Consider the following 16,416-nt stretch of genomic DNA (forward strand, 5'->3'; position numbering starts at 1 on the left):
ACCTGGCACGACCAAATAAATAAATATTAAAAAAGGAAAAAAGACAAGTTTGGCAAAGCTCCTTCTGATTATGAGCCAGTTTGGGCTCAGGCTGAAGACCTGATTCCCAGCAAACCCCAGTCTGTTTGGCCCTCCAGGGACCCCTTAAGCATAACTCTGTAAAGAACTTCTTGCCTGTGAGGTGAAGTGGGCAGGAGAGGGGCTGAGATTAAAAACGAAAATTGGATCCTGATCTTACCATAGACATCAACGTTCACTCTGTGAATCAAAGCTTTAAATATAAAAACCAAACACATAAAAAAAATGAAACAGAGGAGTGTCACAGCCTTGGGTAGGAAAGCTAAGTATTACACCAAAGGCGGAAGCCACAGCGGAAAAGATTAATGAGTTGGCTATAAAAATCTTTCAAATTTGCTCTCATAAACAAAGTTAAAAATAAATGACAAGCTGAAAAAATACTTGTGATGTATGTCCAAAAGTTAATATTTCTAGTTCTTTTAAAGCAATGGAAATGAATATATCCACAGAAGCGAGGGTGAACGATGTGGGCTGCCAGTTAATGAAGAAAAGAACTCCTGGTGACCGATAAAGGCAATATAAGAAGTTCAACCATATTATGATTCAAAAGAGCAATCCTAATTTTAGCCTCTCAAGTGAGAAAGATCTGAGAAAGCAGAACAGCCAGTATCCAAGGGTAGGAGGAATCTGACCCAACCCTGAAGAAAGCGTAATTGACACAACTTTTCTGGAAAGGAGTTTGACAGATGTATGAGAAATTCTAAGATTTGCATCTTTTGGATGAAACAGTTTCCACCTATCAGACTTTATTTTAAAGACCGGTAAACGGGGCCCCCTGATGGGTCGGTTGTAAAGAATCTGCCTGCTGATGCAGGAGACGCGGGTTCGATCCCCGGTCCGGGAAGGTCCCACATGCCGCCGAGCAATTAATCCTGTGTGCCACAACTGTTGAGCCTGTGCTCTAGAGCCCAGGAACTGCAGCTACTGAAGCCCACGTGTCCTACAGCCCGGGCTCTGCAACAGAGAACCCACCACAAGGAGGAGCCCTTGAGTCGCAACTAGAGAGCGGCTCCCACTCACAACTCGAGAAAAGCCTGTGTGACGACGAAGACCCCGCACCGCCAAAGATACACAAAGACAGACATAACATAAACCTTTTCTGTAAAGGGCAGGTAGCGAATATTTCAGGCCCTGTGGCCGCCACTCAACTCCGCACTGTGGTGGGAAAGCAGCCAAACAAGCGAGCAGATGATGGGTGTGGCCGTGTGCCAATAAAACTTTATTTACACAAGCAGGCTGCTAGACTTGGCCCATGGGAAATGTAGTTTGGCAACCTTTGTCCTCTTAAACAATGGGGAACAGTTTAGCTACAAGAAAGATTATATAATGATTATAACAGGAAGCCCGCTGGTAGTTTAGCTGGTAAAGAATCCGCCTGCAATGCAGGAGACCAGGGTTTGATCCCTGGGTCAGGGAAGATCCCCTGGAGAAGGGAATGACAGCCCACTCTAGTATTCTTGCCTGGAGAACTCCATGGAGAGAGGAGCCGGGAGGGCTATAGTTTATGGGGTTGCAAAGAACTGGACACAACTGAAGGACTAACACTTTCATATACATACATATATAAAAATGTATATATATTTAAAACCAATAATAAGGAACTGGTAAATACATTTGATTGTCTTCCTGCAATGAAATATGTAACCATTTAAATTTATGCAGAAAAAAAGAATATAACTGCATTGTTATATAGATTAAGCAGACTAGAAAATGGTTTGTAAATGAACTAGTAAATATTTCTAAATGAACTAGTAAAAGAGTTTAGTAAGGTTGTTATGACAAGTTTAACATTCAAAACCAAGAGGTCTCCTAGACATTTAGCCATAACCAATTAGAAAATATCATGGCAAAAAGATTCTACATGTAACAGAAATAGAAACTTCAAAATAGAGTCACCCTATGAAGAAATGTGCAAAGCCTATTTGAGAAAATTGTAACATTTTCCTGAATGACATAAAAATGAAGAGATATACTATGTTGTTGGATGAGAGAATTCAAGATTGGAAAAAAAAAAAACCAAACACAAAAATAACAGTTCCCTTCCATTGATGTACAAATTTCAAACAAAATCTCTAGTGGGATTTAAAATGAATTTTGACCCCCCCCAAAAAAAAAGAGTATTCTGGAAGAGAAAATATATAAGAATAACAAGAAACATTTTAAACAGAGAATGATAGAGGGCTTCCGTTGTGGTCAGTGGTTAAGAATCCGTCTTGCAATGCAGGAGACACTGGTTCAATCCCTGGTCCTGGAAGATCCACATGCTGAGGGGCCACTGAACCTGTGGGCCACAACTAATTAGCCTGCGCTCTGGAGTCTGAGAACCGAAACTACTGCGCCCACACGCCACGGCGACTGAAGCCCGTGCCCCTGAAGCCCGCGCTCTGCAGCAAGACAAGCCTTTGGACTGCAGCTGGAGGGTAGCCTTCCGCTTGCTGAAACTAGGAAAAGCTGCACACAGCAACGAAGACTCAGCACAGCCAGAAATAAATACGTGTTTGTTTTTAAATGATCGGGACTTCCCTGGTGGTCCAGTGGCTAAGATTCCACACTCCCAATGTAGGGGACCCAGGTTGGATCCCTGGTCAGGGAACTCGATCCCACATGCCACAACAGAGCCTGAAGATCCCGAATCCTCCAACTAAGACCTGGCGCAGCCAAACAAATAAATATATATTAAAAAAAAAAAAAAAAAGAATGAGGAGGAAGCCTTTCTCTATCAGATACTACACTATAAAGCAAGAGTAACTGAAGCTGTGGTTTCGGCTTAGAAATAGGGAGATAAATAGATCAACACAAATAGACCAGAGTCCAGAAAGAGACCCATGTTATACAGAGATTTAGCTCACAATAAAGGGGTGAAGTTTCAAATAAGTGGAGAAAGAGGGGCTATTCCACAGTAGCGGTGTGAACAACCGGCAACGTTAGGAAAATGCCATATATTATCCTTCACCATGAACAGCGACACAGATAGAAACGAGAGTGAGTTTTCCACCAGCAGGGAGAAAAAAGGGCTGGTGGGATGCAGAAGCCGCCTACCCAGATGGACTCGCACTGTCTGGACAGCAGGCCCAGAGCCTCTGTGGTGATAGGCAACGGCGGGGGGAGTTTGAGGGACCTGGAAGAAGGGTGAGTGGGGCCAGGTGTCCTAAGGATGCAGGCTTTGTGCCAGTTTACCAACCAGCACACAGAGCATTTCACTGCTTTACTACTGTACCCTGAGAGCGGGGGATGGGGGGAAGGCTAGGAGGGCAGCCTCTCGTGATCCCACCACCCTGTGGCGTCATCGTCACCCACACGTGGTCCCAAAGCCCTCCTCCCGGAGAGGCACCTGGGAAGCCCAAGTAACCATCCAGGCGCGCTCTGGCTTGGCTGGTCTCGAGCTGACCCCTAGGGGACACGAGGGACACAGCAGGGCTCTGAGGGAGCAGGACTGCAGGATGAGGACAGGCCCCGTGTCGGCCCCCTCGGCCCCTCCCAACCTGAGGAGCCGTGGTCTTGCCCTTCCTGGCCTTCAGCCGAATGGACCCCACAGCTGCCCAGACGGTGCAGGGGCCCGAGCTCCTGCAGGAAGGGCTTCAGTCACATCACGGAGCCTCCAGGACTGCAGCCAGGCTCCTCTGTCCACGGAGTTCGCCAGGCCTTCTCAACCCCTCCCTGTGGGAGCCCACCGGCCCACCGGCTTTGCACTGTCCCTCTCCCCTCCCAGTACCCAGGACCCCATGGTGAGGAACAGAGCCTCAGTCACGGACGCTGCCCCCCAGGCTGCCCAGCGCATGTAGTGACCAACAGCCACCTTGCTGGGCTCCGGCCACCAGAGCCCCCTGTCAGGGCCAGACCTACATGAGGGGCAGAAAAGAGTTCACAGGACAGGCTTATACCGAGAGTCCCGAGAGGGGCGCTGTGGGAGTGTTAGGGTTGCTGAGATTCCACTGCCCTGGTCTCTCCGCTCTTCTGTAATCCCCAGAGTCTATAAAACAACAATGCTGCTTGGAAAAGAGGAGCACCCTCACGGAGGCCGGCTGCTCCAGGCCCACTTCTCCCCTCTTCTCCACCTGCCAGTGTGGACGGCCTAGTGCGGAGACCATGAAAGCAAGCAGCCCGCAGCTGCAGGAACGGGGCCGGCCCTGGGGCGGCCGGCTGGCGGGGAAGCCCGGCCGGGGCTCCACTCCAGCCTCCAGCTCCTCACACGCAGCTCTGTATTTTGACGTGGTGTGAAACACTATCCAAGGGTGAAAGAAAGATGCGGACCTCAGCCTGTCTCTCATACCAATCTCCAAGACACCGCACGCGGAGGGAAGGGGATTCTCTTGTATTAGCAGCCAGTTTTCTCACTGAATCACCAGAAGGGTATGGTGAGCTCTGCTTCACAACTGCAGGAAATGAGGCTCAGAGGGGTGGATGGTAACATGCCTGGGTCTGCAGGCTAGTCAGCGGCCAAAATGGAGTGTAGACCCAGTTCTGAATGGCCTCACGGCTCACCTCCTCGCCTTGCTTCCTGTTCAATCAACGAGAGGCTCACTCCCCAGAGCTCCAGGACACTACATGTCTGTCCTGCTTTTAGGGTCCTCTGCCCAAATACATCCTCACCCCATATCCACTGGCCCTCCCAAGGCAGGCCTGGAGCCCTCACTCTTGGCCTCTGTGGCTCCTCGAGTCAATTCGCTTCACTCCTCCCTGCAGACCCCTGTTTTGGGCACACCACCCTGGGGTCCAACCACCTGAGCCCTACCTTGGAGGTCCTGGCCTACACCTGGTCTCCTCCACCTTTGAGCCTTGGCCTTCTCTAACACCATTTTGTTGGGCAGTTTCTGGGCAGTATGGCCCTGTCAACTGAAAAATACACACACAACCTTAAAGCTGAGAACTAGGTTTTATTCGGCGATTTACTTAAGCTTGAGAGATGGCTTCTCAGAAGCTCTGCTGGACTGTTCCTAAGAGGTAATGAGGAGCCAGGATACATAGGAGTCTTGCAAAACAAACAAACCAAAAACCATGGGGTCAGAATGTCAAAATATTACTATCAGTTGAAGAAAAACATATATCTCAAGTTAATGAGTTTAGCACTTGTCTATGTATGGGAAGAAGCAAGAGTCTGGACTCACGGAAATCATTGTTTTGATATTCACCTTAGCTATTTAGGGGCATCCCTGGTGGCTTAGACGGTAAAGAATCTGCCTGCAATGCAGGAGATCCAGTTTGATCCCTGGGTCGGGAAGATCCCCTGGAGAAAGGCATGGCAACCCACTCCTCTGTCCACGGAAAATCCCATGGACAGAGGAGCCCGGTGGGCTACAGTCCATCGGGTCGCAGAGTCGGACACGACTGAGTGACTAACACTGTCACATTCACTTTAGCTATCTATGGCTAGGACCCTGCTTTCTCCATTCTGAATCCCCTCAGGGCGCACTGCTTGGAGAGGGGGGCAAAGGCTGCAGTAGCTGATGGTGCGATGGCCACGACATTCTTTGCTACTGATAACGGCAGGCAGCATTCTTTGTCCACAGTCCCCCTCCCCCATTTCTAAGCCTGACCCACCCATTCAGCTGGATCCCAAGAGGTGCGCCACTGGCCAAAGTGACCGACCTCTGGGGTCCTGAGCCTCCTTCAGTTACAGAAACTACTCCTGTATTGCGGGCCCAGGTGAAGCACCAACCAGAGGAGGGAGCAGAGGTTCTGGAGCCCCCGTGGGTGGGAAACCACGATAATCGTCTCCCAGTTCTAAGAGTCTCGGCCAGAGGGGCCCTCCAGACTGCCAGTTCAGGCACGGTGACCTGTGTGACCTGTAAGATGCAGCTGCAAGTATTTGGGGAAATGATCGAAGTTCAGCAATGAGCAGACCATTAGGTGATGATGAGAGTAAGACAGCGCCTTGGGGACCGGTGGTCCTCGTCCTGCTTCTTAGAACAGAGCTCCTAAAACCCTTGGAACCTTCTGAGTGACTCTTGTCATTTATTAGGAGCCCCTTTCAACACGTCCTGAGTTCATGCTAATGAGGCAGGGCCCCCAGTGAGCCTCAGGATGGGGCTGGTCGCCAGAAAGACAAAAGCAGGTGATTTGGAAGTTGGGATCTTCAGCTCCACACACCCCCAACTGCAGGAGGTGAGAGGACTGGAGATGGGGGCATAGAAACTCTGGAGCAATGAGACTCGGGGCTTCCGGGTTGGTGACACACTGCCCTGGAGAGGCCCCGCTCCGCCCCCCCATACCTCGCCCCACGCATCTTTTGTGAATGTGCCCTTATAAGAGAGCAATAATCATAAATACACATCTTTTGTGAACATGTCCTTATAAGAGAGCAATAATCATAAATACAGTGTCTTCCTGATTTCTGTAAGTTGTTTTACTGAAGGGGGTTGTGGGAACCCGTGTGGTTGCAGCCGGCCCAGCTGAAGTGCAGGGATCCTTTGCAGCTGCCCACAACTGGGATGGTTTGGTGGAACAGAGACCCTGGCCCTGGGGCCTGCACTAACTCTGGGCAGTTAGTCTCAGAGTTGAACTGAGTTGCCGGACACCCAGCTAGTGTCAGAGAAGAGAGAGACACTGTCACCCTGCCTGCTGTTGACCACCGGCTGACACTTGCCCTCTGGGACTCAGTTTCTCCTTGGAGCATAGCGCGGGTGAAGGTGCCCCGTGAGGGCCCCCAGCTCCCCTACCCTCTGCTGTGGCTTGTGTTGTTCCAATTTCAAAATCTGTTTCTTGATTTTGAAGCCAAAGGGCCCTCAGAGGGGGCTCTGGTGTCTTCCTGGCACCAAACACGTGAAGCAAAGGCGAGAAGACCAAGCGGGGCCAGGTGGGCAGCTGGAGGCTCCCCCTCCCCTCCCCGCAGCCACCTGCTTACCTGCTCCACACAGTCTGGGATCTCAGGTGCACAGGGCAGCGTCCCGGCACTCTCCACGGACAGCACGTCCTTCAGCAGCTCCTCACAGCCTGTGAATGGACAGACAGACAGAGGAGGGTCAGGGCTTGAGCCCAGCCCAGCAGCTTTGCTCCTGATGAGTGAGCCTTGGATGGGTAGGGCTGCCAGGAGGCAGATGACCCAAGTCTCCAAGAGACCAGCTGATCATTCAAAGGCAGAGAGATGGGGCATCCAGTTTGTAGAGAAGCCAGGCCAGGGCTGGGTGGAGAGAGGCGAGACAGGCCCTTGCCCTCCAGATGTCCTCCCCTGGGACTAACCTCAATAGGGAACACACAGAAGAGAGACTCCCGAATATGGAGGGCAAGCCACAGGTGAAAGACCTCACCTTTCATGGCGAACACCCCTCGGCAAAAGTCCTTGAAGTTGATTCTCCCCAGGTCGTTGGGATCCAAATACTTCACGAGTTTTTCCACCTGTGGGAAGGAAGGAGGGACAGGCATGAGGCCCCCAGGATGCCCCAGAGCTTGGGTGAGGCTGGCCAGGGGAGAGGGCTTGTCACCTGAGCCAAGGGGACACCAGTGGTCCTCTCCTAGCCCTCGCTCCCTCAGTGGGGTCAGTGCCCGCCCCAGACCGTGGGGGGGCCCACTTTATTCTGAGGTGGACGGACAGCATGAGTGAGGAAAAGCAAATCCATTCCCGCAGTGCTCAGAACCCGGATTTGTTTGGGTGGAGCTTCCGTCTCCAAGTTATTTCTGCAAAGACTGGCATGTGGAAAACGAATGCTCTGGAGCCCCCTGCAATTACGGGGATGTGCCCAGTGGGCTCTGGAAGATGAGTGGCAAGGGAAGACCCTACATGGAAAAGCACCCCTCCTCCGTCTCCAAGCTTGCTGACCAGGCTTCACCCAGTGTGCGTCTGGGGGTAAAGGGTGGGCAGAGGTACGTCCTGTTTCTGTAACCTCCCCACCACTGAACCTGGCACCCAGCGGGCCCTCAGGAAAGGCCAGAAGAATCCCAGGGAAGGAGGAAGGTGGCTTCCTACCAGCTCCCATCCTGGCCGTTGGCGCCTCAGCACTGCAGCTGTCCTCCAGCCCCGCCCTATCTCTCAGGCAGCCTCTGACACTGCCAGGCAGTGACGTGGTTTCTGAGAATAGCGATGCCCAGGTGCCACCTGCAGGGCTGTGGAGAGCCCCTCAACCCTCCCGGCCGGTGTCCCGCCTCCTTTCCTCCTGCCCTCTCGTCAGTGGCAATGTAGGGGAGCTATGAATGCAGGGATGGGCTGGGGTTCCTGGTGTTCACCCCCACAATCCCCTCCAAGGTTGGGAGCTATGCTTTAATTATCTCTGATGAGGGTCAAGGTCAGAGTCACCCCAGAGTGTTGAATGGCTGATGTGGAGGTTGATCTCAACCTCAGATCCATGGGGAGGCAGGCTGTGGATTCTGTAGTCGGTGGGTGGAGTCCCTGATTCCCCCAGGCTAGGAGACACTGCGGGAGGGGGGCAGGCTGTCCATCCCTCTGCCTCCGGGGAAAGCCAGCCTGGAGCAGAGGTGCCAGGGTCCTTGATGACAGGCAGATAGATGAGGATCCCTGCAACGTCCCTGGAACGCCCCTGAGCTGTGGGCCCAGGACTCCCACAGGGTCTTCAAAGAGGGAAGGTCTCTGAACACAGTGGGTGTGAATCAGCTGGCACACCAACTGCTGTACAGTCGTTTGGTTTTTTTAATTTTCTTTTTTTAATGTAAGTTGTCTTTAAGTTTAATCAGTCTCTTCTCCAGGGGATCTTTTTGACCCAGGGATCAAACCCGGGTTTCCTGCATTGAGGGCAGATTCTTACTGTCTGAGCCATCGGGGAAGCCCAGGAGAAAATGGCTTATGTTAATTGTACAGCCCTTTAAAACCAGACAGAGCTCACCAAGGGCTTGCCATAAACTCTGGCAGACTAGCCTCATCTGATCCTTACAACCACCTTAATAGTGGCTGCTGTTATAGTCTCCCATTATTGCTGAGGAAACTGAAACTCTGACATTTAGAGAGGCTAACACATTGAGACAGTTTCTGTAGTGGGAACTCCTCCTTGACCCCAGGGCCCGCTGACCCTGCGCTTCCCAGAGGCGGCTCTTGCCAGGCTGTCTGCACCAAAACGTTCTTTCGCTCTCCTGGCCGCTTATGTGTGGAAGGAGTTTTAGCTTCTATGGCTGGACTCCCCTCACCTAGATCACCAAGCGTGTCAGCCTTCCTGGATACGACATAGGCTTTTGCCAGTACCCCTGGGTGTGTGTGGTGGGGGATTCAGCTGGCCCAGCCCTTGATTTTACAGATGAGGAAGCCAAGGTCCAGGGATGGAGAGGGGCTTGCTCAAGGCCACATGATGAGTATGGTATATAACCACCCACATGTGGTCTTTGGGCTTCCCAGGTGGCACTAGGGGTAAAGAACCCACCTGCCAGTGCAGGAGACTAAGAGGTGCGGGTTCGATCCCTGGGTCAGGAAGATGCCCTGGAGGAGGGCATGGCAACCCACTGCAGTATTCTTGCCAGGAGAATCCCACAGACAGGGGAACCCGCTAAGGTATAGTCCGCGGGGTTGCAGAGTCAGACTGAAGCAACTTAGCATGCACACGTGGTCTTCGCGGTGAACCGGGACCCCAGTTCACAACCTGTGTGGGGCGCACACACCCCGCATGGCTGGGGTGCGCTGCCCTGTGGGCTCCCAGGTGGGAGGGGTGGGCACACTGGGCCTGGCAGGGGCTGCAGGAGCAGCTGTTGTTGCTGGCGCGCACACAGCTGGGCCGCGGAGCTGGCTGCCAGGGGAGCAATCAGTTTCCCTGGCAGCAAAATATTGATCCTCCTTTTTCGGGCCACTCAATTACCAGGCTTCCCCTTCCATTTCTGTTGCCTTTCTCTTCAGGCTGATTTTCTCCCCCCCTCATTCCTCCCTGGGTCATAGCTCTTCTATCTTTGGCCAGATGATGTTTGGAGTATCACTGCTGCTGCCCTCTGATTGATCATCAGCCAGATCGCCCTGAGCCGGAGCCCAGCCACCCACGCCTCCCCAATTTGGACATCTGCAAGCCAGACGGACTCAGGCAAGCTATTATCTGAACAAGGGAGATAAGCTGGCTCAGTCTGCAGTTCTAATAAATGTTAGCGATTGAATTATTAATCAAACAAATGCTTAGTAACTCCTCCCTGATGCCAGGCCAGCTCTGAGCACTGTATACATATGAACTCATGGAAGCCTTACAACCACTTCAGAAGAAGACGCTATTATTATTCCCATTGTTCAGGTGAGGACACTGAGGCTCAGGAGGGCTCATCCAGGGTCAAGGTCACGCAGCTAGTAAGAGGTAGAGGGGGGTTTGAACACAGGCTGCCTGGCCCCAGAGTTCATGCTCTCAGTAATGACTATTATTTCCACTAATACAGTGACACTCACTATTATTATCACAAGTGTGGGGCTTGCTCTGACCAGAGAAAAGATAAATCTGTATTCTCCTCTGATTTTGGCCATGCCATGCAGCTTGTGGGGCCTTAGTTCCCTGACCAGGGATCAAACCCATGGCCCATGATAGTGAAAGTGCTGAGACTTAGCCAGAGAATTCCCAATTCTACTCTCTTTTCACCTAGAAAAATTGGGTCCAGAGAACCTTTGTTTAAGAATTTGAAATATTTAGGGAATTCCCTGGCAGTCCAGTGGTTAGGACTCCACACTTTCACTGCTGTGGGCCTGGGTTCAATCTTTGGTTAGGGAACTGAGATCCCACAAGCCCGTGACATGGCCAAAAAAAATGTTTTTTTGAATGTTTAAAGGATGTGAAATACTAGATAATAGTATTTCAAATGGAGAAGGCAATGGCACCCCACTCCAATGTCCTTGCCTGGAAAATCCCATGGATGGAGGAGCCTGGTGGGCTGCAGTCCATGGGGTCACTAAGAGTCGGACACGACTGAGCAACTTCACTTTCACTTTTCACTTTCATGCATTGGAGAAGGAAATGGCAACCCACTCCAGTGTTCTTGCCTGGAGAATCCCAGGGACGGGGGAGCCTGGTGGGCTGCTGTCTATGGGGTCGCACAGAGTCGGAAACGACTGAAGCAACTTGGCAAGCAGCAGTAGCAGTATTTCAAATGTTGACTTGCTAAAGCACAAGTCTCCAACTAACATCCTAAATGCAGCCTGTAGACAAATTTAAATATTTAAAATGAAATGCCAAGATCCAAAAGGCTTCTGGTTCAGGTTAAGATGGAGTCAGAAGCTCTACACTCTCGTCTCTTGCACTGGTTCTAACTAAAAACTCTGGACAGAATATACATAAAGCAACTATCCAAGGACTCTGAAAAGTAAATCACAGCAGACAACTTGGGAGAAAAATTAAAACTAGACATAAACAACAAAATAAAAACCAAAAACAAGCCAAACAACTTGAAGTAAGATGAATAGTGTTAAGTCCCCTGATTTACTTTTTCTCACATGTTTTCTAGCCTAGGCTCAGGTAGCTCAACCCTAGAACTGCACAGCAGGTGTGAACAGAAAAAGCTGTAAAAGAAACTCTGTTTATATATATATATATATATATATATGTTATTTTTTTAAGAAAAATTTTTGTTTCTTTTCTTTTTCTTAATTTACAAAGAAACTCTCTTTTGGATAAGAGGTCAGGAAAGGGGACCCTTTTGGAATAGATAAAGGGACAAATGCTGTTTTTTTTTTTTTAACGTGGATCACTTTTAAAGTCTATTGAATTTTTCACAATATTGCTTATGTCTTATGTTTTGGGTTTTTTGGCTGCAAGGCATGTAGGATCTTAGCTCCTTAACCAGGATTCAAACTCACACCCCCTGCATTGGAAGGCTGAGTCTTAACCACAGGCCCACCAGGGAAGACTGCAGGTTTGTTTCTAAGCCCTCTCCCGAGCCCTCCCCCACGGCAAGACCCAGTCTGAGGTGAGTGTGAGCAGCCAGGCAGGCACCTAAAACTCAGAGAGGAGGAAAATCTTTCCCTGAAGAAGGAGAAACTTGGAAAATTGGGGAAACGGTCCACATGGGCAAGGGGGATTCCTGTTACTCGGTCCACTCTTGTTTTTCCTCTCCCCACTGCGACCTGCAGGTGGACCAGTCCTGGGAGATGTACACAGGGTGGCCAGGACCTCAGATTTCTGGTTAAAGGACCAGGAAAAAGGGGCTCCTGGGAGCTTGGGGTTTGGGGAGGTGGGGATCACAGAGAAGACAGAGTTGGAGATTATGATCCGATAAGATGTGCTTGAAGTCCTGGGCCCATTCCTGAGCTGCAGGTACATGGAACTAACCCAAAAGAGTATGCCAAAAGCTTTAACAGAACTACAGTGCAGACAGTGAACAGTCTGGCCCCAGGAGAGTGTACATTTGAGGAGGATCCAAATAGCACTTCAAAGTCTTTGAGAACTGAAATGACTACTCAGAGGGCAGGTTGGGATCTGAGGCTTCAACCTAACTGGGTTGATTTTCTGATTAAACAAACAAACAAAAATCAGTACTCTTCAGAGTATTTTTTAGGGGTTCCCAGGTGGCTCAGTGGTAAAGAATCCGCCTGCTGGTGCAGGAGACACAGGAGATCCCCTGGAGAAGGAAATGGCAACCCACTCCAGTATTCTTGCCTGGGAAATCCCATGGGCAGAGGAACCTGGAAGGCTACAGTCCAGAAAGAGTTGGATAGGACTGAGCAAAAGAGGTGGACAGGACTGAGCTACTAGGCATGCAGCAGGCGTATTATTAACAGGACCCAGAGTCTTGTAATATTCAGAATGTCCAGGACACAGTCCAAAATTACTCGAAATGCAGAGAGACAGGAAAAGCTCAGCAAGGCACAAGAGAAAAGATAATAAACACCAACTCCAAGGTGACCCAGATATTATCATTAGTAGACAGAGTCTTTAAAGCAATTATTGTAACTGTATTCCATGAAGGAAGGGTGAGCATTCTTGAAACAAGTGAAAATAAAGAAATTCTCAGAAGAAAAATAGAAACTATGAAAAAGAACTGAATGGAAATTTTGGAATGGAAAAATAAAGTAACTGAAACATGAAAAATTCATTGGATGGGCTTGGAAGCAGCATGGAGATGACAGAAAAAACAGCTGGTGTGCATATAATACTGTATGATCTGCGGTTAGTTGAATCTATGGATGCAGAACCACAAATACTGAGGAACCTTGGATAACAGAGGGCCAACTTAGGGACTTGAGCATCCAAGTTTTTTGGGATCCATGTGGGTCCTAGAACCAATTCCCAGATACTGAGAGACCACTGTTTAAAGATGGAATATGTCATTATACATTTGTGAAGCCCACAGAATATGCAGTCTATACTTATATATTATTTATTTTTATATACGTTAATTAATTATTTACATGGCCACAACCGAGTAGAGTTTATCCATCAAGGCTAGTTCAATATTTGACCATTAACTGATGAAATCTAAAGCTGACCGAAGAAGAAAGATCACACGATCATCTCAGTGGATGAGACAAAGCAATACAAATTCAACATCCATTCACGATAAAAACTCTCGGCCAGCTCAGAACAGAACAGAACGTCCTTATCCTAGAGAAATAAAAGCTATGTTCACACACAAAACACTGCGCACGAATGTGTCTAACAGCATTACACACATCGCCAAAACACGGGAACATGTCAAATATCCTCTGACAGTGGATGGATAAACAAATTCTTCTGTAATAAAAAGGAACAATCGATAGCAGGTGGAGGACTCTCAAACGCCTTTACTCTGCAAAAGATACCAGTCTCAAAAGGTTACAAATGGCGATTCCAGCGCTGCGAAAAGGCAAACCGATCAAGACAGAGAACAGGTCGCTGGTTGTCAAGGGGAGGGAGGAGGAGGCAGTTTAAACGCAAAGGGGCGCAAAGGGGCGGCACCAGGGAATGTAGGGGGAGGTGAACTGTTTTGTACCCTGACTGCGGTGGTGGTTACAGGAATCCATGCAGATGTTAAAACTCATGGAATCATGTCCCCTCCCCGACAAAAAGTGAGATTTATTATTTGTAAAGCTAACTTTGTGTCTGTGTGGCCATGCCCCTGCAGCATGCAGAGTCTTAATTCCATGACTAGGGATGGAACCCGAGCCCCTTGCACTAGATGTGTAGAATCTTAACCACTGGACCATCAGGGAAGTCGCTCTAAAAATTTCTTTTTAAATCAAGGACACTGCACACACAGAGTGGGATATCTGGCTTTTCTTAAAGATTTGGGAACATTGGGTTTATGCTTCCCCACAGCAATAGTGGGCCCCCATTGAGTTACAGCACACCCTCCCTCTCTTTTTAATATTTATTCTTATTTATTTGGCTGCGCTGAGTCTTAGGGGCGGCATGCGGGATCTTTGATCTTTGTGGAGGCATCTGGGTCTTTAATTGTGGCATGTGGGATCTAGTTCCCTGACCAGGGATCGAACCCGGTCCCTCGCCTTAGGAGTCTTAGCCACTGGACCCCAGGGAAGTCCTAGAGCACACTCTTTTAGACAGGCCTCTGCTCTCCTCCCAGTTTGCCATGGTAACCCCTAAAGTCCAAGTTCTCCATCCTCCCAGGCTGCTCCCTTCCTGAAACTGGGGGCATCTGAGTGGCAGGTCCTGCTACCCTAGGTGGACACTTGGCTTAGCTGAGCCCCTGAAGTTTTCTGTACCATCGAAGGGAGTACCAGGGCTGGGCTTGAAGTTGGATGGAGTTGAAACTCCCGAGCATAAAAAAGCAGCTGCAAAGTCAGGTGGGCAGCCAAGCGGGGAGGCTCAGGCCCCTGGAGGATCCTGGGCTGGACCAGGATGTGCTGTCAGCTCTGATGGGAGACCACCGCTGGGAGTCGTGCTCCCCACCGCCAGCCTCGTCTGCCTTCTGAGTGCTTCTGGGGAGAAGACCCCCAGAGGCGGTGAGGCAGCTGCTAGAGCCGAGAGCTCCAGAGAGAGGGACAGCTGGGGTCAGGAACATGGCCCGGGGCATCCTGAATCCAGGACTGGCTGGACAGTATTCCGCTGGGAGAGGCTGGTGGGGAAAGGTGTGGCGGGCAGCCAAGGGAGCAGCGGAGAGAGGGGGTACCAGCCAAGGCTAGAGTTCTGGGGTGAGGGAGGCCACGAGGGCAAATGGGAAGCCGAGTGTCATCACGGATGAGGCCAGGAAGAGAGGGAACAGGGTCTGAAGAAGGGCTTGGAAGCCACGCCCAGGAGGCGGTACTTTATCCCCAGTGTCACAGACCTAGAGTGACAGTCACAAGTCCCAAAGTCCCCCGCTGAAGAGCACTGCCTAGGTGTCAGGTGTTATTTCGAGCATTTCACACATCTCACTGCTTCCAGTCCTCCCGGGAGACAGAGCTGGGTCACTCCCATCTATTCCCACCACCCCAGGGGATCCTGGCCTTCCCTCGGGCCTCAGGAGCACACGCTCAGGACTGCTTGTTTATCCACTTTCCCAGCAGCCCAGCTGCCTGCCATCAGGGCACACAATGGGGCCCTGTACTCTGGAGCCCCCACCCCCAGCCCAAAGGACACAGGGCACAGAGGCTGGGGGAGGGGGCAGCCACCAGCCCTCTCTGTTAATTCTCAGCAGGGAGCGGAGAGGAGGGGAGTCAGGCCGAGCCAGCTGGAGATGAGGGAGGGATTCCCAAGGGGTCCTGTCAGGTCCTGCACCCCTGGCTCCGCTGGGGACCACCCCCAGCCTCTGGAAGCCTGCTCTCCTCCCTGGGAAGGGCTGTCCCGTGGAGTCAGTCAGACTCGCTGACTGGACCACAGGTGGGTGGGGAAGTGTGCCTTGTAGGAGTCAGGAGCTGGGGGTTCAGGGTCAGCTTTGTTATTTGTGGGGCCAGTGCAGGTGGAAACATTAAGACCCTTCATTTAAAATCTTATTTGGAATTTCAAGATAGTGACTGCAGAGCACTGAGCCCCGTGTGACTGCACAAGTCACATGCCAGGAGGGTGGGCTCCAAGCATTTTTGCGAGTCTCAGGCTCGCTGCGCTTTCTTGGCCCTCAGTCCCGTGCTAACTCTGCCATCAGGGACCTCACAGAGTGGTCTTGGGGAGACCCCTCCCTCTCTGGGCCTCTGTTTCCCCATCCGGAAAATGAATGGAAGCCGCTGATGCCATTAGCATTGAGGGTCTCTTCTGCTCTGATGTCCGTAGGATTCTAATGTTTTTCCCAGGAAGTCCATGGTTGGAGGGGGAAGGAGTTAGGCAGATAAAGAGAAGAAAATCAGAAGAAATAGATGGAGTAAAGAGCTAGTAGCAAATGTCTTCATCTAACACAGCTTCACTAGGGACCCAGTAAATAAATGGCATGGGGACCCTGAAGTGTGACCCTGGGGGCTTATTCAACCTGACTCTTTCACTTCCTTTCTTCTATAAAGTCAAGAAATGAGAACAAGGACCTAAGCAGATCTTGCTGGTCACCTCCATGTTGCCCCTCCTCTACCCGCTCCCCTTTGGGCAGCCCTGATGTGGCTGA

At 50.6% G+C, this 16,416-nt stretch overlaps 1 protein-coding gene across 2 annotated transcripts in view; it reads right to left on the minus strand.

Annotated features, from left to right (window-relative positions):
• RAB11FIP4 (RAB11 family interacting protein 4) overlaps window positions 1-16,416 on the minus strand; it is a 108,097-nt gene that overhangs the window by 72,139 nt on the left and 19,542 nt on the right. For both annotated transcript variants that reach the window (XM_042255436.2, XM_042255438.2), the window contains exons 2-3: window positions 7,323-7,410; window positions 6,920-7,008 (exon numbers count right to left, since the gene is read on the minus strand). In XM_042255436.2, the coding sequence (XP_042111370.1) occupies window positions 6,920-7,008; window positions 7,323-7,410 (177 nt within the window). The remainder of the gene's footprint in view (window positions 1-6,919; window positions 7,009-7,322; window positions 7,411-16,416) is intronic.

This window comes from Ovis aries, chromosome 11 (assembly GCF_016772045.2).
Source record: "Ovis aries strain OAR_USU_Benz2616 breed Rambouillet chromosome 11, ARS-UI_Ramb_v3.0, whole genome shotgun sequence".
NCBI classification, from domain to species: domain Eukaryota; kingdom Metazoa; phylum Chordata; class Mammalia; order Artiodactyla; family Bovidae; genus Ovis; species Ovis aries.